This window comes from Balaenoptera ricei, chromosome 2, assembly GCF_028023285.1.
Source record: "Balaenoptera ricei isolate mBalRic1 chromosome 2, mBalRic1.hap2, whole genome shotgun sequence".
Taxonomy (NCBI): Eukaryota; Metazoa; Chordata; class Mammalia; order Artiodactyla; family Balaenopteridae; genus Balaenoptera; species Balaenoptera ricei.
Window position 1 is genome coordinate 30720856 of NC_082640.1, and position 25713 is coordinate 30746568.

The 25713-nt window shown below is 47.8% G+C and overlaps 2 protein-coding genes across 2 annotated transcripts in view; both read right to left on the bottom strand.

Moving 5' to 3' along the window:
* PCSK6 (proprotein convertase subtilisin/kexin type 6) overlaps nt 1-9858 on the bottom strand; it is a 229232-nt gene extending 219374 nt beyond the window's left edge. Inside the window, exon 1 of the mRNA XM_059912273.1 lies at nt 9702-9858. The gene's annotated coding sequence lies outside the window, so the exon portion shown is untranslated. The remainder of the gene's footprint in view (nt 1-9701) is intronic.
* A 24-nt stretch (nt 9859-9882) lies between these two features.
* The window catches only part of TM2D3 (TM2 domain containing 3), a 113492-nt gene continuing 97661 nt past the window's right edge, over nt 9883-25713 (bottom strand). The window contains exon 6 of the mRNA XM_059912278.1: nt 9883-9916. Within this exon, the coding sequence (XP_059768261.1) occupies nt 9898-9916 (19 nt within the window). The 3' untranslated portion in view covers nt 9883-9897. The remainder of the gene's footprint in view (nt 9917-25713) is intronic.

Sequence of the window (25713 nt, forward strand, 5' to 3'; positions counted from 1 at the left end):
CTCATGGGCTTAGTTGCTCTGCAGCATGTGGGATCTTCCCGGACCAGGGCTCAAACCTATGTCCCCTGCATTGGCAGGCAGATTCTTAACCACTGCACCACCAGGGAAGCCCCACAAAAAGTTTTTGACAAAGAATTAGAAAAAATAATGAACAACCAAACAGAGTTGAAGAATAAAATAACTGAAGTGAAAAATACACTAGAAGGAATCAATAGCAGAATAAATGAAACAGAAAAATGGATAAGTGACCAGGAATACAGAGTGGTGGAAATCACTGCCTTGGAACAGAATAAAGAAAAAATGAAAAATGAGGACAGTTTAAGAGACCTCTGGGACAATGTCAAATGCACCAACGTTTGCATTACAGGGGTCCCAGAAGGAAAAGAGAGAGAGAAGAGGCCTGAGAAGATATCTGAAGAGATAATAGCTGAAAACTTCCCTAACATGGGAAAGGAAGCAGTCACCCAATCCAGGAAGTGCAGAGAGTCCTATACAGGATTAACCCAAGGAGGACCACACTGAGACACATAGTAATCAAACTGACAAAAATTAAGGCTAAATAGAAAATATTAAAAGCAGCAAGGGAAAAGCAACAAATGACATAAAAGGGAATCCCCATAAGTTTATCAGCTGATTTTTCAGCAGAAACTCTGCAGACCAAAAGGGAGTGGAATGATGTATTTAAAGTGATGAAAGGGGGGCTTCCCTGGTGGCACAGTGGTTAAGAATCTGCCTGCCAATGCAGGGGACACGGGTTCAAGACCTGATCCGGGAAGATCCCACATGCCGCAGAGCAACTAAGCCCGTGCACCACAACTACTGAGCCTGTGCTCTAGAGCCCACAAGCCACAACTACTGAGCCCATGAGCCCCAACTACTGAGCCCGTGTGCCAGAACTACTGAAGCCTGTGCACCTAGAGCCCGTGCTCTGCAACAAGAGAAGCCACCGCAATGAGAAGCCCATGCACTGCAACGGAGAGTAGACCCACTCGCCACAACTAGAGAAAGCCTGCACACAGCAATGAGGACCCAATGCAGCCAAAGACAAATAAGTAAAAGAAATAAATTTTTTTTAAAAAGTGATGAAAGGGAAAAACCTACAACCAAGTGTACTCTACCCAGCAAGGCTCTCGTTCAGATTTGACAGAGAAATCAAAAGCTTTACAGAAAAGCAAAAGCTAAAAGAGTTCAGCACCACCAAACCAGCTTTACAACAAATGCTAAAGGAACTTCTCCAGGCAGAAAAGAAAAGGCCACAATGAGAAACAAGGAAAGTACAAAATGGGAAAGCTCACTGGTAAAGGCAAACATACAGTAAAGGTAGGAAAGGTTGGATACACACAAATAGGGTATCAAAACCACTAATCATAAGAAGAGGAAAGTACAAATCCAGGATATTTGAAATGCATTTGAAATTAAGAGATCAGCAACTTAAAACAATCATATATTTATATAGACTGCTATAGCAAAACCTCATGGTAACCGCAAACCAAAAATCTATAATAGATATACACACTCAAAAAAGAAAAAGGAATCTAAACTAAAAATAGTTATCAAAACACAAGAGAACAAAAGAGGAAAGGAAGAAAAAAGACCTACAAAAAAAAATCCAAAACTATTAACAAAATGGAAATAAGAACATACATACCGATAATTACCTTAAATATAAACAGATAAAATGCTCCAACCAAAAGACATGACTGGCTGAATGGATACAAAAGCAAGACACATATATATGCTGTCTACAACACAGCATAGACTTTATTGTTTTTTTAGTATTTATTTATTTATTTTTATTTTTGGCTGTCAGGTCTTAGTTGTGGCACACGGGATCTTCTGTTGTGGTGCACGGGCTTCTCTCTAGTAGTGGTGTGCAGGTTTTCTCTCTCTAGTTGTGGCGTGCAGGCTCCAGAGCGCATGGGTTCTGTAATGTGGCGCACGTGCTCCAGAGGATGTGGGCTCTGTAGTTTGTTGCATGTGGGCTCTCTAGTTGAGGACACGCAGGCCCAGTAGTTGCACTGCACGGGCCTAGTTGCCCCGCAGCATGTGGGATCTTAGTTCCCTGACCAGGGATTGAACCCTTGTCCGGTGCATTGGAAGGTAGATTCTCTACCACTGCACCACCAGGGAAGTTCCAAGGCAGCATAGACTTTCAATAGACTTTAAAATGAAAGCTGTTACAAGAGACAAAGAAAGACACTACATAATGATAAATGGGTTAATCCACAAAGAAGATATAACAATTGTAAATATATATACACCCAACATAATAGCATATCAATATGTAAGGCAAACGTTAACAGACATAAAAGCAGAAATTGACAGTAACACAATAATAGTGGGGGACTTTAACACCTCACTTTCATTGATGGATAGATCATCCAGACAGAAAATCAATAAGGAAATACAGGCCTTAAATGACACATTAGACCAGATGGACTTAGTTGATACTTATAGACCATTCCATCTGAAAGCAGCAGAATAAACATTCTTTTCAAGTGCACATGGAACATTCTTCAGGACAGATCACATGCTGGGCCGTAAAGTAAGCCTCAGTAAATTTAAGAAAATTGAAATTGTATCAAGCAACTTTTCCAACCACAATGCTATAAGATTAGAAATCAAGTATGAGAAAAAAAATACTGCAAAAAAGCAAAAACACAAAAACGTGAAGCCAAACAATATGCTACTTAACAACCAATGGATCACTGAAGAAGACAAAGAAGATGTCAAAAAATACCTAGAGACAAAGGAAAACAAAAACATGACAACCCAAAACCCATAATACAAATCCTATGGGATGCAGCAAAGGCAGTTCTACGAGGGAAGTTTATAGCAATACAAGCTCACCTCAGGAAACAAGAAAAAATCTCAAATAAACAACTTAACCTTACACCTAAAGCAGCAAGAGAAAGAAGAACAAACAAAAACCAAAGTTAGCAGAAAGAAAGAAATCATAAAGATCAGAGAAGAAATAAATGAAACAGAGACTAAAAAAAAATAAAGAGATCAAGGAAACTAAAAGCTGGTTCCTTGAAAAGATAAACAAAATTGATAAACCTTTAGCCAAACTGATGAAGAAAAAAAGGGAGAGGGTTCAAATCTATAAAATTAGAAATGAAAAAGGAGAAGTTACAATTGACACCATAGAAATACAAAGAACTATAAAAGACTACTAGAAGCAACTATATGTTAATAAAATGGACAACCTAGAAGAAATGGACAAAATCTCAGAAAGGTACAATCTCCCAAGACTGAACCAGGAAGAAATAGAAAATATGAACAGACCAATTCCAAGTACTGAAATTGAATCTGTGATTTAAAAGCTTCCAACAAACAAAAGTCCATGACCAGATGGCTTCACAGGCAAATTCTAGCAAACATTTACAGAAGAATTAACACCTAAACTTCTGAAACTATTCCAAAAAATTGCAGAGGAAGGAACTCTTCCAAACTCATTCTATGAGGACAGCATCACCCTGATACCAAAACCAGACAAAGATACCACACACACAAAAAAAGAGAATTACAGGCCAATTTTGCTGACGAACATAGATGCAAAAGTCCTCAACAAAATACTAGCAAACTGAATCCAACAATACATGAAAAGGATCATACACCATGATCAAGTGTGATTTATCCCAGGGATGCAAGGATTTTTCAATATCTGCAAATCAATCAGTGTGATAAACCACATTAACAAATTGAAGAATAAAAACCGTATGATCATCTCAATAGACGCATAAAAGCTTTTGATAAAATTGAACATCCATTTATGATAAAAACTATCATGAAAGTGGGCATAGAGGGAACTGACTTCAACATAATACAGGTCATATACGACAAAACCCCAGCTAACATCATACTCAATGGAGAAAAGCTGAAAGTATTTCCTCTAAGATCAGGAACACAACAAGGATGTCCCATTTTGCCACTTTTGTTCAACATACTTTTGGAAGTGCTAGCCACAGCAATCAGAGAAGAAAAAGGAATCCAAATTGGAAAAGAAGTAAAACTGTCAGTGTTTGCAGATGGCATGATACTATACATAGAAAATCCTAAAGACACTACCAGAAAACTACTAGAGCTCATCAGTGAATCTGGTAAAGTTGCAGCATACAAAATTAATAAACAGAAATCTGTTGCATTTCTATACACTAACAATGAAATATCAGAAAGAGAAATTAAGGAAACAATCCCATTTACGACTGCATCAAAAAGAATAAAATACCTAGGAATAAACCTACCTAAGGAAGCAAAAGCCCTGTACTCTGAAAACTAAAAGACCCTGATGAAAGATATCAAAAATGACACAAACAAATGGAAAGATATACCATTTTCTTGGATTGGAAGAATCAATATTGTCCAAATGACTATACTACCAAGGCAATCTACAGATTCAATGCAATTCCTATCAAATTACAAACTGCATTTTTCTTAGAACTAGAACAAAAAAATTTCAAATGTGTATGAAAACACAAAAGACCCCAAATAGCCAAAGCAATCTTGAGAAAGAAAAACAAAAGTTGGAGGAATCAGGCTCCCTGACTTCAGGCTATACTACAAAGCTACAGTAACCAAAACAGTATGGTACTGGCACAAAAACAAAAATATAGACCAATGGAACAGGATAGAAAGCCCAGAAATAAACCCATGCACTTATGGTCAATTAATCTATGAAAAGGAGGCAAGAATATACAATGGAGAAAGACAGTCTCTTCAATAAGTGGTGCTGGGAAAACTGGACAGCTACATGTAAAAGAATGAAATTAGAAGATTCTCTAACACCTACACAAAAATAAACTCAAAATGTATTAAAGACCTAAATGCAAGACCAGATACTATAAAACTCCTAGAGGAAAACACAGGCAGAACAGTCTTTGACATAAATCGAAGCAATATCTTTTTGGATTACATCTTCTAGCGTAACTGAAATAAAAACAAGAGTAAACAAATGGGACCTAATTAAACTTAAAAGCTTTTGCACAGCAAAGGAAACCATAAACAAAACAAAAAGACAACCTACAGAATGGGTGAAAATATTTGGAAACGATGCAACTTACAAGGGATTAATCTCCAAAATATACATATAGCTCATACAGCTCAATATCAAAAAACAAACAACCCAGTAAATAAATGGGCAGAGGATCTAAAAAGACATTTCTACAAAGATGACATACAGGTGGCCAATAGACACATGAAAAGATGCTCAACTTCGCTAAGTATTAAAGAAATGGAAGTCAAAACTATAATGAGGTATCACCTCACACTAGTCAGAATGGACATCATCAAAAAGTCTATAAACAATAAATGCTGGAGAAGGTGTGGAGAAAAGAGAACCCTCCTGTACTGTTGGTGGTAATGTAAACTGGTGCAGCCATTATGGAGAACAGTATGGAGGTTCCTCAAAAAACTAAAAATAGAGCTACCATATGATCCTGCAATCTCACTGCTTGGCATATATCCAGAGAAAACCGTAATTCCAAAAGATACATGCACCCCAATGTTCACTGCAGCACTATTTACAATAGCCAAGACATGGAAACAACCTAAATGTCCATCAACAGATGAATGGATAAAGATGTGGTACGTATATACAATGGAACATTACTCAGCCATAAAAAAGAATGAAATAATACCATTTGCAGCAACATGGGTGGACCTAGAGATTATCATACTAAGTGAAGTAAAGTCTGACAGAGAAAGATAAATACCGTATGATATCACTTGTATGTGGAATCTAAAAAAAAGGATACAAACGATCTTATTTACAAAACAGAAATAGATGCACGGAAATAGGAAACAAACTTATGGTTACGAAAGTGGGGGGGAAGGATAAATTAGGAGTTTGGGATTAAAATATACACACTACTATATATAAAATAGATAACCGAAAAGGACAGACTATACAGCACAGGGAACTATACTCAGTATCTTTAATAACCTATAATGGAAGAGAATGTAAGAAATATATATATATATATCTGAATTACTTTACTGTACACCTGAAACAACACTGTAAATCAACCATATTTCAATAAAAAATTTTTTAAAAAGAAAGAACAAAAAAAAATCTCTATTTTTCTTTGCTAATATTCTTCTCTCCATTTTCTGTCTGAAAATGGATAGTAGTTGGGTGCTGCCCTCTTGGAGTAATGCTTTAGGTCCCTTAAGTTTTCTCTCATATTTTTTATATCTTTGTTCTTGTGTTTCACATCCAAAAGGTTTCCTCAACTTTATCTCTCAGCTCTTCGTCTGAATGTTTAGCTTCAAAAAATGCCTTCTTGATTCTTCCCTAGAGCCTTCAGAGGGAGCACAGACCTGCCAACACCTGATTTCAAACTTCTAACCTCTAGAACTGTGAGGGAAAGAATTTCTGTTGTTTTAAGCCAGAAATCAAACAAACAAACAAAAACCGCTACTTCTCATTCTCTTTTCATAGCATCCACTTCTGATTTTGTGGATGCAAAATCTCCCCCAGATTTCTCTGAGGATACTAACTAGATTTGTCAGGTTCTCTCTCTTCCCTGGGTTGTGTTTTTAATCTTATGCAGTCAGCTATTCTGTTCAATATTCTTGGTCTTTTTTTTTCCAGATGGCCAGCTTTCCCCATGTGTCTGGTTATGTTTAGTCCTCTGTTCATATTTGAGGTTGAAGGACCATATTTACAGTAGCTGGCATGTTGTGTCTTGTCAACAAGTCACACCCTTGAGCTAATAAAAGGCCTGGACGGGAGTATCACGTGTGGGGTTGGCCTTGTGCACCAGCAGACTTTGCTTTAGGGTTCACAAGTAGGATGCTGGTGCTCTTGGGACCATTCTTTGATATTAGAATGGGAAGTCACCAATACTGACACTAGGAACCTTGGATCTCCTTGGTCAAACGTCTTTAGGAAGAGCCTTCTGGTTTTTTAGTTTGCTTAGGAGTAAATATCTAATGTTGGTCTCTCCCTGTGAAGTGAGTGGGGATTTAGAGAAGGGACTGATTGACACAACTGTTGACAAACCTTTAATTAAACATTCTGTTTGATGCCCTCCTTCACTTTCCAGTCTCTCTGTGCTCTGTTGGGAGGACTGGCCACTGCTGTGAGCCCCACTGCCATGTTCTCTGCACTGCACACCCATCCTTGGCTTTTTCTCATCTGTTACCTGTGCCTTCTGCTCTCTATCTCCCTACATCCATTTTAATGTCTTATTTGCCTATAACCCTTTCTCCAACCCCCTTCCTGTTTGGGGATATTTTTTCATTTTGTACCTTTTTATTGGGATTTGGAAGGAAAAAGAAAAATCCATGCGAAAAATCCACCTTCTTAAACCAGAAGTCTGTTTTTCCCCAGTTTTATGAGCCCTTAAGCTTCTGCAGAATAAACACATAATTGGTTTTTCCTTAACTTAGACAAACGTCTAAGTAGCAGTCAAAGAACGTTCCAAGTTCTTGAGCCAGCCGGTGCCATGGGTCTGTGGTGCACAGACTGGATGTCTGCTGGTTTGTGGGGGTAACAGAGTCCCCTGGATCTGAAGCCAGATTTGCTGTAGCAAGATCTCTGACTCCAAAGGATTACAAAATACTGAATTACTGCCGTGTACACCCAATAAGCAACCTGGAGCTGCATCTTGGGTTGATCTGAGTTACAGCCAGAGTGTATTGGTCCTTGGGTGATTCTATCCTGTGAATAATACATTACCCAAGCCCTGTGCTGGAGACGGATTGCCCTAATACCCATCCAAGGGACCTGTTGCTGGGATGTGTACAGCTCCAACCCATCATTCTGGTGCTGTTTTATTGATGCCAAAGAGTCCCCATAGGTGATGTATTACACAGCGGGGAGATGGCCCCTGGAGGAAGTGAAAGATCTGCAAGAAAACTCTTAATAATTATTGGAGAAAAGACAGCTACCATGCTGCATATAAAGGGTCTTTTTCTCCCCCCCTGTCAACTAGGGGAGAATATTGATATGCACTTTGCTTTTCCCAGGTTATCTCCTGCTCTCCTATTATACGTTTGGATACAGCTAAGAATAATTCTTCAGAGCCACCCTCCCCCCACCAAAAAAAATCCTTATCCCCTGAGTATCTCTGAACCTCCACAGATTCAAAGATGGGTAAGCATTAAAATGTCACCATCTCCTGGACTTGGTGCTTTTAAATTTCCTGTTTCACAACTACTGAGATGTAATTTCACGAGCAAAAATATCTGTCAGGGAGAATATTAAACAACTCCACACCTTCAGCCGTCCTGTCTTCAGCTATTTACAGATATGTTTTTAAAATATACCATTTAAATATGAACGGCAACTTCCTGTTAAACTTTGGATGTAGCAGCTGGCAAGAAATGTGCCCCCCCCATTGGTGAGAGAGGAAAAATTGATTTCTGTATACAAAGCCCTAACATGACAAGCAGAAGCACTTCCTGATAAATAGCGCCAAGCAAACATTCATATCCTTGCCTCCACCGTATTCAAAATATTTTTGCTAGACCAAGTGCAAAGTATTATTATCATTAAGTTTATCCTCCTTGGAACTGACCAGTTCCAAGTTCTACCAGAAGGTCTGATAGGAGTCAAGGCTATGGACGTTTATCATGGCAGTTACTTTGGTTTTAATTCTCTTCCAAAAAATGCTGCAGAGCCATGGATGGATATAAACATCGCCGTGCTTGAGGAAACCCACACCCAACAGCCCCAGGGCCGCAGCAGCCACCCCACAAACCAGCAAAACGGAAATTCCAGAGCAGTAAACAGTCAGAACTCAGATCCAGGGGCAGTCCCTGAGGGCACCACGGGGAAGAAAGGCACGGACAGTGGCAAAGACATCTGGGTCCCCACAGCTCCCTCCAGCTGCCACCACGAAACCTGGCTTGGAGTGGATTTGGGTTCCAAGGAAAACCCGCATCTGTGTCCTCTTTGTTCACCAAAGCGAAATCCTCCTCTGGTTGTTCCCTTTGTTTAAACCGCAAACAAAACCCTGTTTACTGCCGTGCTACACGGGTCCGGAAAAGAGCCCTCGTCACACGTGCACAGGCTGAGGAATCTGCACATCCTGACAGATACCCAGAAGGCCAGACGCCTTCGGGGAGAGTCGGGTCTTCCCCGTGTCCCGTTACGGTCACCGCCTGACCCCGCGCCCCCTCCAGGGGACCACTCTCAGCGCATCCTTTCTTACATGTATTCCCAAACAAGAGCCGCAACTCCATAAACTAGATGGAGTAAAACAAAGGCAACCTTGTGCCAATGTTTCCAAGTTGAAGACACAAGGCCGGCACGTGACAAAGATCAACTTCGCCCAGGATAGGGAGTGGGGGGAGGTAATCCGTGGAAAGAAAGGGAGAGGGTGGAGCCCCAGAGGACCTGCAGGCACGGAAAGAAAGTAGACCCTGGTCTGGGGCCGGGCAGGGGCGGGTCGCGAGGCGGAAGCGGCAGCCTCAGAGCCACGTGTCACCATCAACCACGCAGCTGGCGGCCATGCGGGTGGCCTGCTCAGACGACGCGCCCTCTCTCCATGAGCGGGGCTCGGAGGCGCTGTGGCCTACCAGCTCCCCTGCCCCCGGGGAGCCCGGAAGCCCGAGGAGCCCCCTGTGGGCGAGCTGAGCTGCAGACCCGGCTCAGAGGCGCGCTGGTCAAAAGAAGGCTGCTGGACCGATGGGAGCTGTGCTGCCCGAGCGCCCAGTAAGCAGCGGCGCCGGCAGTGAGGATGTTTTCTTACCTCTCAAGGACACGGGAGCTTGGGTGGCGGGCAGTCCGTGCTCGTGCTCAGCAGGGTCTTGAGGGCGTCTCTCCGTCATCCCCTCCATTTGCCACCTCCCTTCACATGGACCCAGGTGGCCGCCGGTTCTGCACGTCCTGTCTCCAAACTGCTCCTTAACTTCCACTGAGACAGGAGGGAAGGCAGGGCACGACCATTAAAAGAAGGACAGAGCCCTGGAGGACAGGACATAAACCGTCAGAACTCACTAGGCCCAAGATGGCGGAAGGTTCAACTTCCGGTGGACCTTGGGCCTCGTTATACCTCATTGTAATACGCTGGCATCTAAGCCACACCCACAGGCGCCATGGCAGTTCAGGGCTGACCATAAAAGGCCAAAAAGGGGGCGGTGGTCTAAGTCCTGGAAATCCCCGCCCCTTCTCCCATTCCTTACCCTGTGAGATTACCCGGCCTGTTAAAAACTAACCATCCCATATTTCAGGGCCTCTCACTTTCTGAGACACCCACACTCTGCCTATGGAGCGTGTATCTCTCTTAATAAACCTGCTTTCCCTTTACTACCTCTCGCTCTTGAATACTTTCCCACGTGAAGCCAAGGACCCTCACTTGGTGGCCCATTCCCAGGGACTCACCCGAGACCCAGGACGTGGCTGTCCTCTGGCCCCACTTTTCCTGCCACACCATCAGGGAGGGAAAAGCAAACCTCCCCTTATGTCCCCTTAGAAAAAAAGTGTTTTTTTTTTTTTCTAAGGAGGTAGCTTATGTGCTGGAGGGGGCATTGCTGGACATTCTGGAAATTATGCTAGTTATCCATCACACACAAAGAACAACCCGGGACAAAGATAATTGCAGCATGGGTTGAATTGTGTCCCTGCAAAGGATGTATTCAAGTCCTAACCCCCAGTCCCTGTGAATGTGACCCTATTTGGAAACAGGGTCTTTGCAGACGTGATCAAGTTAAAGTGAGGTCCTACTGAATGAGGGTGGACATAATCCAACATGACTGTCGTCCGTGTGAGAAGAGGAGAAAGAGTCACTCGCAGGGAATGCAAGTGATGATGGAGGCAGAGGCTGGAGGGCTGCAGCTGCCAGGCAGGGCACACCTGGAGCCACCAGAAGCTGAGGAGACAGGAAGGATTCTTCCCGGAGGCTTCAGAGGGAGCGTGGCCCTGCTGACGCCTTGATTTTGGACTTCTGGCCTCCAGGACTCTGAGACAACAAATTTCTGTCATTCTAAGCCACTAGTTTGTGGGACTTGGTTATAGCAGCCCCGGGAACCTAACAGAGATAATATTTAAATATCTAGGCCCTCGCAGGGACATCAAGGGGTTGTCTGTACCCTCCTCTGGGCTCCGGGCATCAGGTAGGAGGGCAATCAGGTGGAATTCGTCTTTACCCCAGGCCAAGATCACCAGCAACCCTCAGGGAGGGGCAGTAGAGTGTAGACATTAAGTGCCTGGACTCTGGAGCCTGAATTCAAACCCCTTCTCTGTCCCTTCCTGGCTGTGTGACCTCAGGAAAGTCACTTAACCTCTCTGTGCAGCAGTAGCCTCATCTGTAGAAAGGAGATAAGATTGGGTTGTTCTGAGGAGTAAATGAGTTCACAGACATAAAATGCCTCGAGCGATATCGGGCACACAGTAAGTGTTTGCTGAGAAGGATAGTTGTCCTCTCCTCCCACGTCTTGTCTGTCCCCTTGTTTACAGCATGGCTACAAGGGGTCACCTAATGGCCTGTATTGAAGTGAAATTGGGGGGACTCAGGGCCAGAAGGAGCAGGCCAGTACCTGGAGTTATGGCAAAGTCAGGAGTCGTGTGCAGAGTGAGGACAAGGAAGAGCAATATGCCGGAAATGCCAGCGGACGGCTGGCACTCAGATGCGGGGAGACAAAACAGGTGGCTGCAAGTCCTGGCACGCGGGCCCTGGAAGTGGAAGGAGGGGGAGCTCCTGGGTGGAGGATGAGAAAGGAGGTGCTGGAGACCCAAGGCAGCCCTGGGTGGAGATGGGTGCACAAGGAGACCCCTGACAAGCAGGGGTGGTGAGGGGACCACTGCCTACAAGGTGCCTGTGCAAGATGTGGCACCATTTGTCCCACAAACTGGGAAGGGGACACTGGAAAGGAAGAGGAGCTTGCCTGGGTTCACAGGGCCGTGGGCCACAGGGATGTGAGTGCCACGCAGTGCCCGTGACCGGCTCCCGGGTGACCAGCTCTTCTGCCTCCGTGCTCGGCAAGATCTGGTCCAGCACCTCACAGGTGCTCGCCAGGCCACAGCCTTGCAGGAAGGTGCTGGGGCCTGAGGACAGCCAGCTTGGCCCTCGGAGGGCAACTAAAGCTATACCCAGGCTTACTTTCCCCTCCCTGAGCAAGCAAGAAAGAGAAGGCAAACATGCCCTTGGGCAAAAGTGCTAATTTGAGAAGCTAAACCACATCTAATTTGTTAAGATACACACAGCTTTGTGATGGTTACAGTAAGACAAACAGGCCCAGAAAAATTTCTAGCAACCTCTAATAGTTCAAGGAAACATAAAAACTTGTGCAAATGCCTCCGGAAGCAAATGGCAAAGGAAAAAAACAAAACAGCACAAAACTGTCCAGAGGTGATAGGGCAGCCAACCCCACACCCCAACCTCGGGGACTCTGGGTTAAATGACGTCTGTGACATAGTTCTGCAGTTTTGGCCTTGTTTCCATCCTTAAAAAGGATCCATTCGTTCACCATCACAACTCTTGGCAGTATGCTGATATCTTTACTTCTTCATTTGTCATTTTTAGACAATCTCTACTGATTCTACACTCTTAAAAATGAGAATTTCACTTATTTACCTTTAACCCCACCTTCTCCAAATCATAATTTTTTATTTTTCATACTTGTTACATTTGCAGCTATATATATATATAGCCTTGAAACGCATTGCTTTTCTGTCCACTGTAGGCAGTGTTGAGTTTTCACCACATAACAGAGGCCACGGCAACCCTGCTCTTTCCTCCACCTCCCTTCCCTGTTGCTCCCTCATCAGCTGGGTTTTCCTTTTACGGCATCAGAAATTTATAACATTTTGTTTGACAGCCATAATTAAGTTTTCTGTTCTTTGTTAAGTTTTATCTAGGTATTGAAAACAAGTAAACAACATTGGCATTTTTACAACTCTGTAAACTATTCACAATAGTGTTGACTGAGAAAAAAAAAGCACAACCTAAAAGCTGAGAATTATGTTTTACTTGGGGCATTACTGAGGACTGTAGCCTGGGATGACAGCCTCTCAGATCCCTCTGAGGGACTGTTCTATTACTGCTAATCACAAAAACAGACATCTCAAGTTAATGATTTAATGCTTTTTTTATGTTTGGGAAGATGCAAGAGTCTGGGAGCATTGAATTTATTCCTTTGATATACACCTTAACTACTTAGGGCCAGTATCCTGTTTTTCTCCATCCCGAATCCCCACAGGGCGCATGGGGTGGGGCAGCTGCAGTGCTGGTGGCTTTAGGCTTGGTGGCCACAGCAACATCCTTTGTTTACTGAAATGGCAGGCGACATTCTCTGTCCACAGCAGTTACGTGGTTTCCTTCTCTATAGGCTGATGGCTTTCCCAAGTCACACAAAGGAGAACGATTTTAGCCTCAAGGCTGAAGGATTCTTCCACACATTCATCTTGCTCAAAATCCGGCCACGTGTTCAGTTAAGAACAGAATGCTCTGGAAATATTTCAGAATGGCAACTTTTCTCTTTTTTTTTTTGGCTGCACTGCACAGCATGCAGGATCTCAGTTCGCCAACCAGGGATGGAACCCGTGTCCCCTGCAGTGGACGTGCAGAGTCCTAACCACTGGACCACCAGGGAAGTCCCCAGAATGGCTACTTTTCTAATCCCCCTGTTGGAAGCACAAGGGAAGACTGTGCTCTGATCGTCCCTGTAGGTAAAACTCGTGAAAGTGTGGGCCCCCCTCCTAAGGCTGGAGCCCGCTCAGATGGTCCACACCGGGGCTCCAGCCCTCGAGGGACAGTTTGGGTCTTTCTTCCCTGGCGCTGGTCCACAGAGGCTTTTGTTCCTGGGCTTCGCCTCCAGTAAGCTGTGATTCTCCATACCTACCTGTCTGTCTCTCCAATATTTGGGGCAGTGGTTTACCTGTGACCCCAGTTCTCCTGTAGATCTAAGAGGAGTTGTTGATTTTCAGTTGGTTCAGCTTTTTTCTTGTTGTGAAGATGGGAGTGATAACTTCCAAGCTCCTTACATGTCAGACCAGAAACTGTGAGTCCCTTTCAATATGTCTTAAAGCAAGCTCCTGATTTCAACCCCCTCTGTTGGAAATATCTAGAGGAGTTTCTGCTTTCCTGACTGGACACTGGCCGATACACTATCCTGCTGCACTGAGTCTTCCCTGCCTGGGGACACCCATCCCAGGGCCTCCTGAAAGCTCACATCCTGACCCAGGGGCCCCAGGCCGGGGCATCCGTGTCATCTGGGGACTTCCCTCCACCGAGCCTCCAGAGTAGAGCGCCTGTTTCTTGGATCCTTCCTTCTTGGTTTTCCTCCTTGTTTTGCTGGAGTAGTTCCTCAGGAGACTCTATAAGAAAAGGTGGCAGAATTTCTAAGTTTCCAGATGTCTGGAAACTGCATTTGTTAGTCCGAATCCTTTTGAGAATTGTTTCACTGGGTATAGAATTTGTTTTTTTTATAAATTTGTTTTATTTATTTTTTTATTTTTGGCTGTGTTGGGTCTTTGTTGCTGTGTGCGGGCTTTCTCTAGTTGCAGCGAGTGGGGGCTACTCTTGGTTGCACTGCGTGGGCTTCTCATTGCAGTGGCTTCTCTTGTTGTGGAGCATGGGCTCTAGGAGAGAGGGCTTCAGTAGTTGTGGGGCAAGGGCTCAGTAGCTGTGGCTCAAAGGCTCTAGAGCACAGGCTCAGAAGTGTGGTGCCCGGGCTTAGCTGCTTCACGGCATGTGGGATCTTCCCGGACCAGGGCTTGAAACCGTGTCCCCTGCATTGGCAGGTGGATTCTTAACCACTGCACCACCAGGGAAGCCCAGGGTATAGAATTCTATGTTCAAAATATTTCCTCCCAAACCTTGGAAGGCCTTTGTCTTCTAGAACCCGATCTCCCTGAGGAGGTCTGGGTTTTATTTCTTTACAGGCAGTCTGATTGTATTAATTTATTTTCTCCCTGGATGCTTTCAGCACCTGCCTTTCATTCTTCATGTTCTGAAATTCATGAGACTGTGTCTGGTTGTGGATGTTTGATTATAGATCCAGAGTGGCACTCGTAGGCCTCCTCAGTCTGACGACTTATATCTCTTGCCTTTGAGAAAATATCCTCTAGTATATCTGAGATTATTTTCTTTCCCTCAGTATCCTCTGCTTGTTCTGCAGCTGTAACAGTCAAATGTTGGACATCCTGGTTTGAACTGCTATTTCTTTTTTTCCCTCTCTCTCATGTTTTTGGTTTCTTTCTCATTTTTGTCCTACCATCTGGGAAGCTTCCTAATTTTCTTTTATTGAAAGTTTTATTTAAAAAATCATATTTTTAATTTCTAAGATTTCTTCTTGATTATGCAATTATTTCCTTTTCATAGCATCAGTTTTTGTTTTACAGATTTAATAACTTCTCATATCCTTCTGAGGATATGAGAATTTTTAGGAATTATCTTGTGATCCCTGCATTGTTTCTTTTTCCTATAGGGTTGGTTGTTTTGCTTGCTAATCTTCATATTTCTCATTCACATGGCTGGTCTCCCTTATGTGCCTGGGGACCCTTGGTCCTCCTTCCATATTTGAGAGTGAAGCTCCAGGCCAATGGTCCTGGGTGCCTGGTATGTTGTTCCCCTGCGGTTGTAGTCAGTCTGTACCCCATGAGGCCTCTCCCTTAACTGGGGAGGGTGACAGTGAGATCTGATGAAGTGCACAGGGCTTGTGGCCTAGAAGCTTCACTGTGGGATGAGCAATTGGGCTGATGGCTGGTACATGCTAAATAGGAAGGCCTTATTCTAGATCAGTGGTTCTCCATCCTGGCTGGACCTGGTGAATGTCTTAAAATCCTGATGCCCGGGCCACATGCAGAACCCATGAGGTCAGAATCTCTGGGGGTTGGGGCCCCAGGCCTCAGCATTTTCTAAAGTGATTTCAGTATGCAGCCGAGGTTGAGAAGTTCTGTTCTAGATCAGGGACTCTCAGCCTTCAGTGTAGCCTCCATCTCCTGGAGGGATGGTTAAAACATGGACGGATGGGCCCCAAGGCCAAGAGCTGCTGATTAAGCAGGTCTGGGGTGGGCCTGGGAATTTGCATTTCTAACAAGTTCCCAGGTGATGCTGATGGTGAGGAACATATTTTGAGAAGCACAGCTTTAGAGTAGATTCTTCCACATTGGAAGTCTAGTTCGTCTTGGGACGTTTGTTCAATTTCTCTAAAAAAGAGCCCCTTTTTTGGCTTGAGGTTGTCATTGTTCTGTGCCTTGGTGGGGGGGGCCTTAGACTGAGCCACTTCATAAACAGATTTCCTATCAGTCCTGCGCTTTTCAGCGCTCCTATCCCCCCCTCCCCCGCCCCACACCTGCCAGCTCGCAGCCTGTGCCCCTCTGGGTTCGGGTAGGGACTGGCCTGCCGCTGCAGCCTCCCTCTGACAATGTTCTGAGAGGTGGACTCTGCCTTTCTTTCTCCTTCGTTCATACCCATCCATTTGCTTTCCAGCTTACAGAATCATTTTTTGTTGGTTTTTCTCCCAAATCTTTTGACTGCTAACGCCCCTGCCTCCAGGCTGGCCTGGACCACGGCAGCCAGTTCATCCTCTGCCGCCGACTCCTGTGTGCGGCCCTGGATGCTTCCAGCTCGGCTCAGACAACACTTCTTTCCAGCTGGTGGTCACGGCTGTATCTCCAGCATGTTTGTTGTTGGCTTACCGTGTTCAGGCACCACATTTCACGGACAGAGTCTACAGTAATCTCTGAACACTGTGAGGTAGATACTATTATTTTCTCCATTTAGAAATGATGGGCATGAGGACTTCCCTGGTGGCGCAGTGGTTTAGAATCCGCCTGCCAGTGCAGGGGACATGGGTGCGAGCCCTGGTCCGGGAAGGTCCCACATGCCGCGGAGCAACTAAGCCCGTGCGCCACAACTACTAAGCCTGCGCTCTAGAGCCCGTGAGCCACAACTACTGAGCCCACGTGGCACAACTACTGAAGCCCGCACGCCTAGAGCCTGTGCTCCGCAACAAGAGAAGCCATAGCAATGAGAAGCCCGTGCACCAGCACAAAGAGTAGCCCCTGCTCGCCTCGCCGCAACTAGAGAAACCCAGGTGCAGCAACGAAGATCCAATGCAGCCAAAAATAAATAAATTTATTAAAACAACAAAAAAGAAATGAGGTGAGTGAGAAGCAGAGAGGCCGCACAGCTGGGGACCTGTGACTCCCACGCAGGCTCATGGGCTACTGGCTGCAACTTACAACAGGCTCTGCCAACGGGAAATGGCCCCAGGACGCAGTGATGCCCCACCTGGGCCAAGCCAGAATTGCAATCTAACTGTGACCCCCTTCTCCCTGTTTAAAAAAAAAAGGTATTTTTAAAAAAATGTATCTATTTTAAAAAGCCCATTTCTAAATTAAAGTGAATTGAAGTTCATTTTACTCTGAGAGCTTCACAGTAGCTCTTGAGATAAAATGGATTTCAATTAGTTTAGCTTTGAGAAGATCTCAATAGCTTTTAGGATATGTATGACTGTCATGGGGTCTCACAAATTTAGGTGAGAAATCTCCAGCCCAAGCTGGAGAAAGATAATGGCTTGTCTTCCACCGAGGCTTCCGTGGGCTCCTGGCCAGGGAGAGGAGATCCCAGCTAGGGGCCAGGCAGCACCTGCCCTTTCCTCTGAATTTCCTGACTTTTCTATGGAGACCTTCAGTGGTTTCATCCCCAAACTCCAGCCAAGGAATGAGAGAGCTAGAGAAAATCATTGCCTTGTGGTTCCTCCATAGTGCCCGCTTGGGGCCAGATCCACTGAAGTGTCCACAGCTGAGTCCACATAAAGCTGTGGTTTCAGGGATACTGTTCCAAGGTGTGTGGTTATGACCCGATGCCACGCGGACACAGAGACACCCAGCACAACCTCAGCTCCCAGGAGCCCCGGGCTCCATGCCCCCCAAGGACAGCCCCTCTGCACCCCTTCTCCCTGCGGGGAGGCCGCCCAGCTTCCGGGGCCGAGGTCGCTATCTGAGCTCTTAATCCTCTTTCCTGAGCTTCACAACGAGCCTCCAAAAGAAAACCCACACGGCTCACACGAACCCTGATGTGGATGAAGAGCAAACCAGAGGATGGCTTAGAAGTCCCGATGCGATAGGACGGCGATGCCCCGGCCACGGACCCCAAGAGTGGGAGCGCGCACCCCAGAAGTGAGAGGGAGGAGGGGTGCGCCCTGGCCACACACATCTGACCCAGCGCCTGAGTGATGGATGTCCAGCGAGAGAGAGAGAGAGCGCACGCGAGCAGGGGCAGGGAGTGAAGAAGAGGAGAGAGAACAGGAGCTTTGACACATCCAGCTGCTCCATAACCAGGGAGGCAAGTGCAGTGACAGAGCAGTTGGAGCCAAAGTCACTCAGGGACTGAAAGGCAATTACTTAAATATTTAAAGCAGACGCCCTGCGAGCAGCTGTGGAGGCAGCTCTTTGTTAATATTTAACATGATCTGGGCAGTCACTGGGAAAACAACTGTTTACAGGAGAGATGAACAAACAGCCCCAATTGCTCAAAGCCAGTGGGAGGCTTTAGGGGACTAGCAGCTGCCAGGGATTCCAGATCCAGCAGCTCTAGATCCAGGAGGCCCACAGCTGTCCCAGGAGTACAGTGAAAACCATAAACATGCATCATCGGCTTGGCGGCCCTGCTCCAGAATCGTGGTTTGCAGGAAACCCAGCCCTGCAGCTGGGCCTGGGAGGTGGCTCCTGGCTGGCCGGCCGGCCCCTCGTGTGGGCAGTTGCGCCCTGCAGCCCTGGCTGGGCCCTCCTTCTGGCCTCATGCGCTGTCCCGCGGGGGATTCCTCGCAGAACTCCCTGCGCACAGCCGGGGACAGGTGCTCGCAAGTGGAGAGGCTCTAATTTGTGGAAAGAATCACAAGCTTGCTTGAAAATCCTCCAGCTCACACTTGGGCCTTTAGGGACACCAGACCAGACTGCTTCCCGGAAATGACAAGCTAGCCTATTTTCAGGAGTGTTCTCAGGATCGTTCCCACTTCCGTGTGCCAGGCCTCCATGAGCCTGGTTATCTTTACCGAGTCTGGATAAATCAGGCCAGGAGTGAAGGATCATGCACTCACCTCAAGCCTTACTCCCCCTGGGCCTATTTTCCATCACCCCTAACGCCCTCCCACAGGGGCCTCCTGGAGCCCATACACATGGGTCGCTCTTGGGGTCACCTGGATGTGAAATTCCAGTTCAGAACCAAGGGCTGCTGCCATAAGCTCCATTTCATCATCCAGGGCATCGATTGTGGAGTTGCCCAACTGTAGACCCACAATCCTGGGTACCTCCCAGCAAGCCACTGCCCACCCCGCCCAAACCACAGCTGACCTTGACCCCCGGACAGCTCTCTGACGGCTGTTTACACAGCTGGCCATTTATTGTAAAGGCTGAAGCGCTGAGCAGTGTCCCATTGTGACAAATCTGTACATGGACTGGGGCCCGCACATCAATCTTTGTTAAAATAACTTTTCGTTTGTTAGAGCCAACGTTTGCATGGATATTTACTCCTGGGTTTCAGGGAATTAATACATTTTTATACTCTGAGAAAAAGGCACGAGACTGTCTAAGGTATTGGAAGAAACTTTTCTGTGTGCACAGCACGGTTCTGACAACTGGAAATCTGAAAGAACACTGGCAGGGGTAAGAAGAATCAAAACAACAGTTAGCAATCATTCCACTTCAGCAAAAGAGGGGCCCACGGGGTCTAGAAATACCCAGGACCACTGAGCCATTGCTGGTCATTTTTGTTTTATGGTTGTCCATCATCAGAATGGCCTACTCACCTCTGGGGAATCAGCCATTCTAGTGGGAGGTAAGACCCTGCCTCCCTCTACGAAAACCTAAAAGGCCAGAATGTGCTCTCCTTGAGCCCTGCAAGGGGGCGCAGGGCTGGGCAGGGGTCCCAGCAGGGCCCTGGGCACAGACAGCAGCGGCCCAGTTACACATCGGGTGGGATCTGGGCTGAGGCTGTGGTCACCCAGCACCTCTGGGTTCCTGATCATTTTCCCCAAGTGATTCTCCAGCCACTTGGTCTCCTTTTAATAAATGCCTCTCCTTACGATCACCCAGGGCTGTTCTGCAGCCAGGAGCCCTGATGGGCGCCCTCACCTTCAGCCCTATGCTGCTGCGGAGGACGCCCCCTTCTGTCCTGGCAGCTCTAGGTCAAAGCCGCCAACAACCTGCTCAACGGAACCCTCAGCTTCTCACCTCTGCCTGTGCCAGGCACAGCCTGCGCTGCCCTTCCCACCACCCCCTCCCGCCCCTGCGCTGCCCCCACCCCCTCCTCAACCCTGCGCTGCCCCTCCCCCTCCTCACCCCTGCGCTGCCCCTCCCCCCACCACCTGGGCGTTCTGATGGACTCAGTCTTTCCTAAAACTGCACACATGAACCAAAATTTGGCAGCATGCTGGTGAGGGCTGGGTGGCATCCCCTATCTGTCTGTTTCACTGGTTGGAAACGGGATTACAAGCCTGGAAGGGCTCCAGCAAAGTCCTGTTTTCGCCACTGTATACACACGGCTCCGAAGGCCGAGTCAGGGTCAGAGGTCAGGCTGCCCGGCTGGGAAGCAGTGGTCCTCAGGCTTAGCTGAGTGACTAAGCATGGTCACGTTACCCAGGGCAACTCTGCCCCCGTTGGGCCTTGGGGAGCAGAGTGGCCATTCTCACGCTCCTGAGTTTGGGAGTGAGGTTTATCCCACCAGGCTCCTTGAATGGAAGCATCCTGTCACTTTTCCAGGCCAAGAGAGCTCGCCCCCTTTTCCCTCCCCATCATTCACTGTCACCCAACAGAAACGCGCTGAGCACCTACTGCACGCACGAGCCTGGCTGTGGGCCCCCGCACCCAGCAGGGGCATAAGCTGGCCATGGCCGTGGGTGTGGGGGGAGGGGTGGCCGGGTGACCAGCAAGGCGGGGACGGGTTCCAGATGCAGCCGAGCAGAGGATAAGGGGACCCCGGACAGTGCTTTGGGAACTGGAGTTTGGAAGGGCTGGTGGCTCTGCCGGCGCGGGGAAGCCCCTGCCCTCGGAAAAGCGGTTCCTGAGATAATCCCGTCTCTTGACCTGCCAGCCACTCCTTCCTTGGCGAGGATGTGGGTGCCATTCTGTGGATCGTGCAGAGGTCACCGTCTGCCCCACACTGCAGCCCTTTGGCTCATTTGTCTGTTTATCCTGGTAGACTGTGTGTCCTTTTATTGGTATCTGTCCTGTCCGTGTATATAACACACAGTGTTGTTTTCATTACCTTCATTAGATTTTTTTTTATTGTGGTAAAATATACCTAACATAAAATTTACCATTTTAACTATTTTAAAGTGGACAGTTCAGTGGCATTAAGTACATTCACATGGTTGTGCAATCATCACCACCATACGTCCACAGAGCTCTTTTCATCCTCCCCAAATGACACCCTGAGCCCATTAACACTAATACCCTACTCACCCGTCCTCCAGCTCCTGGCACCCACCATCTGCTTTCTGTCTTTAGGAATTTGACTCCTCTGGGGACCTCACATGAGTGCAGTCACACAATATTTGTTCTTTTGTGACCAGCTTATTTCACTGAGCACAGTGTCTGAGGGTTCATCCACACTGTAGCAGGTGTCAGAGTTTCCTTCCTTTTTAGGGCTGAGGAGACCACGTTTTGTTATCCACTCATCTGTTGACACAGTTTCATATTTTTAATTTACATGATTAATATTACTCTGTTGGCCTTGTTTGTTTTCTTATTTCCACTCAGCACCATCACCATGATTCATTCCTGTTCTGTGTGCATCTAGGCCTTTGCTTCTAACAGGGGCCTAGAGTCCCAGGCCCACCCCTCACAGTTGGCTCATCCCCCTGCCCCAGGCCATCCCCTCCCCACTGCACACAATCCTACCAAAACCATCTGTGTGCAGGTCCCATCTACCACTACTCTTCTTTCCATGGTTATAGTTTCCACCCTTTGGTTCTTTTATGACTCCTTGTTTCTGTTTTATTATTGATACACTCCCTTGCCTGAGAATATTTATTGTACTTATTTTAAATTCTGGATCTGGGGACTTCCCTGGTGGCACAGTGGTTAAGAATCCACCTGCCAACGCAGGGGACACAGGTTTGAGCCCTGGTCCGGGAAGATCCCACATGCCGCGGAGCAACTAAGCCCGTGCGCCACAACTACTGAGCCTGTGCTCTAGAGCTTGTGCTCCTCAACAAGAGAAGCCACCACAATGAGAAGACTGAACACCGCAACGAAGAGTAGCCCCCCGCTCGCCACAACCAGAGAAAGCCCGCACACAGCAATGAAGACCCAACGCAGCCAAAAATAAAATAAATAAAATAAATAAATTTATTAAAAAAAAAAAATTCTGGATCTGCCTGAAAATTCTGCTTCCCGAGGTGACTGTGGTCCAGGGCATATTCTCCATATGAGCTGCTGTACTCCTGGGTCTTCTGTTTGCCCTTGGCTCGTGGACTCCTGTCCTCCTGGGGCTGTTGTCACCCTGTTTGGGGACAGGTAATGGGGGACTAGGCGAAGCCCAGGCCTCACCTGGGTTTCTGTGTCCCTCCTGGAGGGGCTGACGGGAGAGAGGGATGAGCCCTAATACCACAGAATTACTGCCGAGCACCCTCTTTGCTGTTGCTCCACCAGAATTTTCCTTAAACTCACAGATGTCAGTGGTCCCAGGAGGAGGTTGGCTTTCCAGGCTGCAGCCCACCAACCCTGGGGAGCAGAGGGGGAGGCAAGGAGAGGGTGTTTGAGGGAAGCCGATCTGGCAGGGCCGCTTCTGTCAGCTCCTCACCTGGCAGGACTGGGCCACCCCAACCAGACCCTCCCCGATAAGAGGCTGTGGGCTGGGCTGCTGGTCTCTATCTGGGAGAACAGGCAGAGACAGCAACAGAATTTCCCAGCTCTCCTCTGCCCCCTGCCCTGGTGGCGGTCCCGCCACCCCCACGGTCCCAGCTCTCCCATCACCACCCCCAGTGTTCCCACTAGCCTGGGGTCTCCTCAGGACTTTCCAGTTCTGTGTCCCTCCCTCTCCTGCGGGGCCTCCAAGGTCGCTGCCCGTGGGGGTGAGGGCAACCCCTGCTTGTTCTCTGTCTTGTCTGGACCCAGAAGCCTATCATCCATCCTTCTACCCTCCCCCAGCTCCCGCTGGATTCCAGGCCCTGGCGGATGCACACAAACGTGGCTGGATGAATTCATGGATGAAGCGGTGGATGGCCCCCCTGGAGCCCACCTTCAGCGCTCCTTTGTGGACGTCTGGTAATGGGCCTCTTCACTCCCCCAGCCCTGGCTCTGCCCTCTCCGGAGAGCACACGTCCCCTGTCAGTCCCTACTGGACCTGGATAAAGTCACTTTGAATCCACTGAGAGGGAAACCACATGTCACAGTCAATAGTGGAAAAAGGGGGCTTAGCTGGAACCTTCTTTAAAAATTTAATAGGGCATCCCTGGTGGTGCAGTGGTTAAGAATCTGCCTGCCAATGCAGGGGACACGGGTTCGAGCCCTGGTCTGGGAAGATCCCACATGCCACGGAGCAACTAAGCCTGTGCACCACAGCTACTGAGCCTTCCCTCTAGAGCCTGAGCACCACAACTACTGAAGCCCGCGTGCCTAGAGCCTGTGCTCCGCAACAAGAGAAGCCACCGCAATGAGAAGCCTATGCATCACAACGAAGAGTAGTCCCCGCTTGCTGCAACTAGAGAAAGCCCGTGCGCAGCAACGAAGACCCAACGCAGCCAAAAATAAATAAATAAAATAAATAAATTTATTTAAAAAGCAATGAAATAAAATTGTGAAAATGTGTAAATATTCACACATGAGAAGCTCATTTTGTCCTATAATTTTAAAAAATTACCTGATATGCAACTATAAAATACCTCTTAGAGAGATGAAGGAATCTATTGTTAGTTTGGGGGCATAATTTCATATGCTTGACAATATTAATAGCAAACATTTCTATAGCATTTACTAAGTGCCAGGCACTGTTCTAAACTATAGATGTGTGTATGTATTTAATATATTTAATGTTCACAATCATGAGAAAAACACCATTACTATCCCCATTTTACAGATGAGAAGACAGAGGTGCAGAGAGTTGAAGCGACTTGCCAGCCACATGGCCTGTGCTGTAGGGCCACAGTCCCGGCCCCTCCCCACTGGGCTCGGTGCGTGTCCCTCACTTCCTGTGTGACATCTGCATCCTGGTCAGGGGGAGGGTTGGTCTTGCAAAAGCCCGAGGGCCTCCTGAACGCTGCGTCTTTGGAGACTTTCTCTTTGGAAGTGGTTGTTGGACTGTCCACTGCGTTTGTCAGTTCTCTCCTCGTCCGTGAGAGCAGGCCCACCTCACAGCCCTCACCGTGGACGGTTCTGTGTGACTCAGGAGGTCAGCACACCCCGAACTTTGCTCTTCAGGGGACCCACCCTGAGCTGCATGGTACTTTTCCACATGTGCGACCCGATGGCTGCATCCTGTGGGGTTGGGCCGGGGGAGGCCGGCGACACTACAGTGGGGCTGACGTTCTGAGCTGTTCACTCCCTGGCAGAGGGAGGTTTTGTGTCCAGCCCCGATCTGGGCCCTGGGGATGCAGGGTGGACAAAACAGATACAATACCTGCTCTGTTTTTATGGAGTGGACATTCTGTTACAGCCTAATGGGGAAGGCAGACATAAACAGGACAGTTAAATAAAATACACACAGAGAGAAATGTGATAAGGAGGAAAATGAAGCAGGAAAAGAGGACAGGAAGTGATCCCCAGGGAAGCTGCAATTTAAATAAGTGTGTGTGTGGGGGTGTCTCCAAGATGGTGAGATCTGAGCACACCCAGGAGGCATGGGGGGGAGGGGCAGGCAGCCCTGGCAGGGACAGCTCGGCCCTGAGATCAGGAAGGGGGGGATACATCGGGCTTGGAGGAGGGGGCAGAGGTGCCGTCACCATCACCGGGGAGCAGGGCTGGGTCAAGGCGGCCTCCTGCACTGCAGGGGCTTTGGCTCTGTCTCTGCGTGAGGCTGGAGGGGTCCGTGGGGGACCCCGTTGGCCTCTGTCTGAAAGGGTCACTCTTTTATGTATTGAGGCGAGACTGCAGGGGCCACGCAGGGACTCAGGAGGGGGCTGTTTGCAATAATCCAGAGGCGGTGATGACAGGGACCAGGGTCATGCAGTCATGGTGGGAACAGTGGCCCCCAGTGGGTGCTCTTCCGAGTAACAGGGCACAGAAGGAGGGGAGTCCAGGGGACTCGGATGTGTGGCCTGTGCTGTGGGGCTGCCACTTCCTGGCAGGTGAGACTGGGGAGGCATGGGGCACTGGGATGCTCTGTGCTGATGACATGCTGGGCTCAAGCTGCTTTTAGCCTTGGTGCTGAGAACCAGCGGCCCGGGCCGTGCAGAAGTGGGTGGGAGACGTGTGCTTGGGGGTCCTGACATTTAAGGCCAGGAGACCGACGGGCCATCAAGGAGGAGGCGCTGATGGAAAAGGGAAGAGGCTCAGGACGGAACCCCGGCCTTCCCTAAGGAGGTGAGGGGGTCCAGCCGTGGAGGCGGGGCAGGAAGCCCAGGTGAGGCCGTGATGAAGGTGCTGCGGGAGGCACGATCATCGGGGTCCAGAGCGTGCAGAGGGCGGCGCACAGGGTGGCACCAGGACGGGGCTGCCAGCCTGGGGTAGAGGGAGGACGGGGTCAGCAGCTGGAGGGCAGAGTTGTCCAGAGCCCCTGGGTGGCACGCAGGGGGAGAAAGCCGGACAGCCTTGGAGAGAGAATGGCAGAGGAATTAGAGACAGCGAGTGTCGACAGCTCGCTGAGAAGTTTCCTGGAA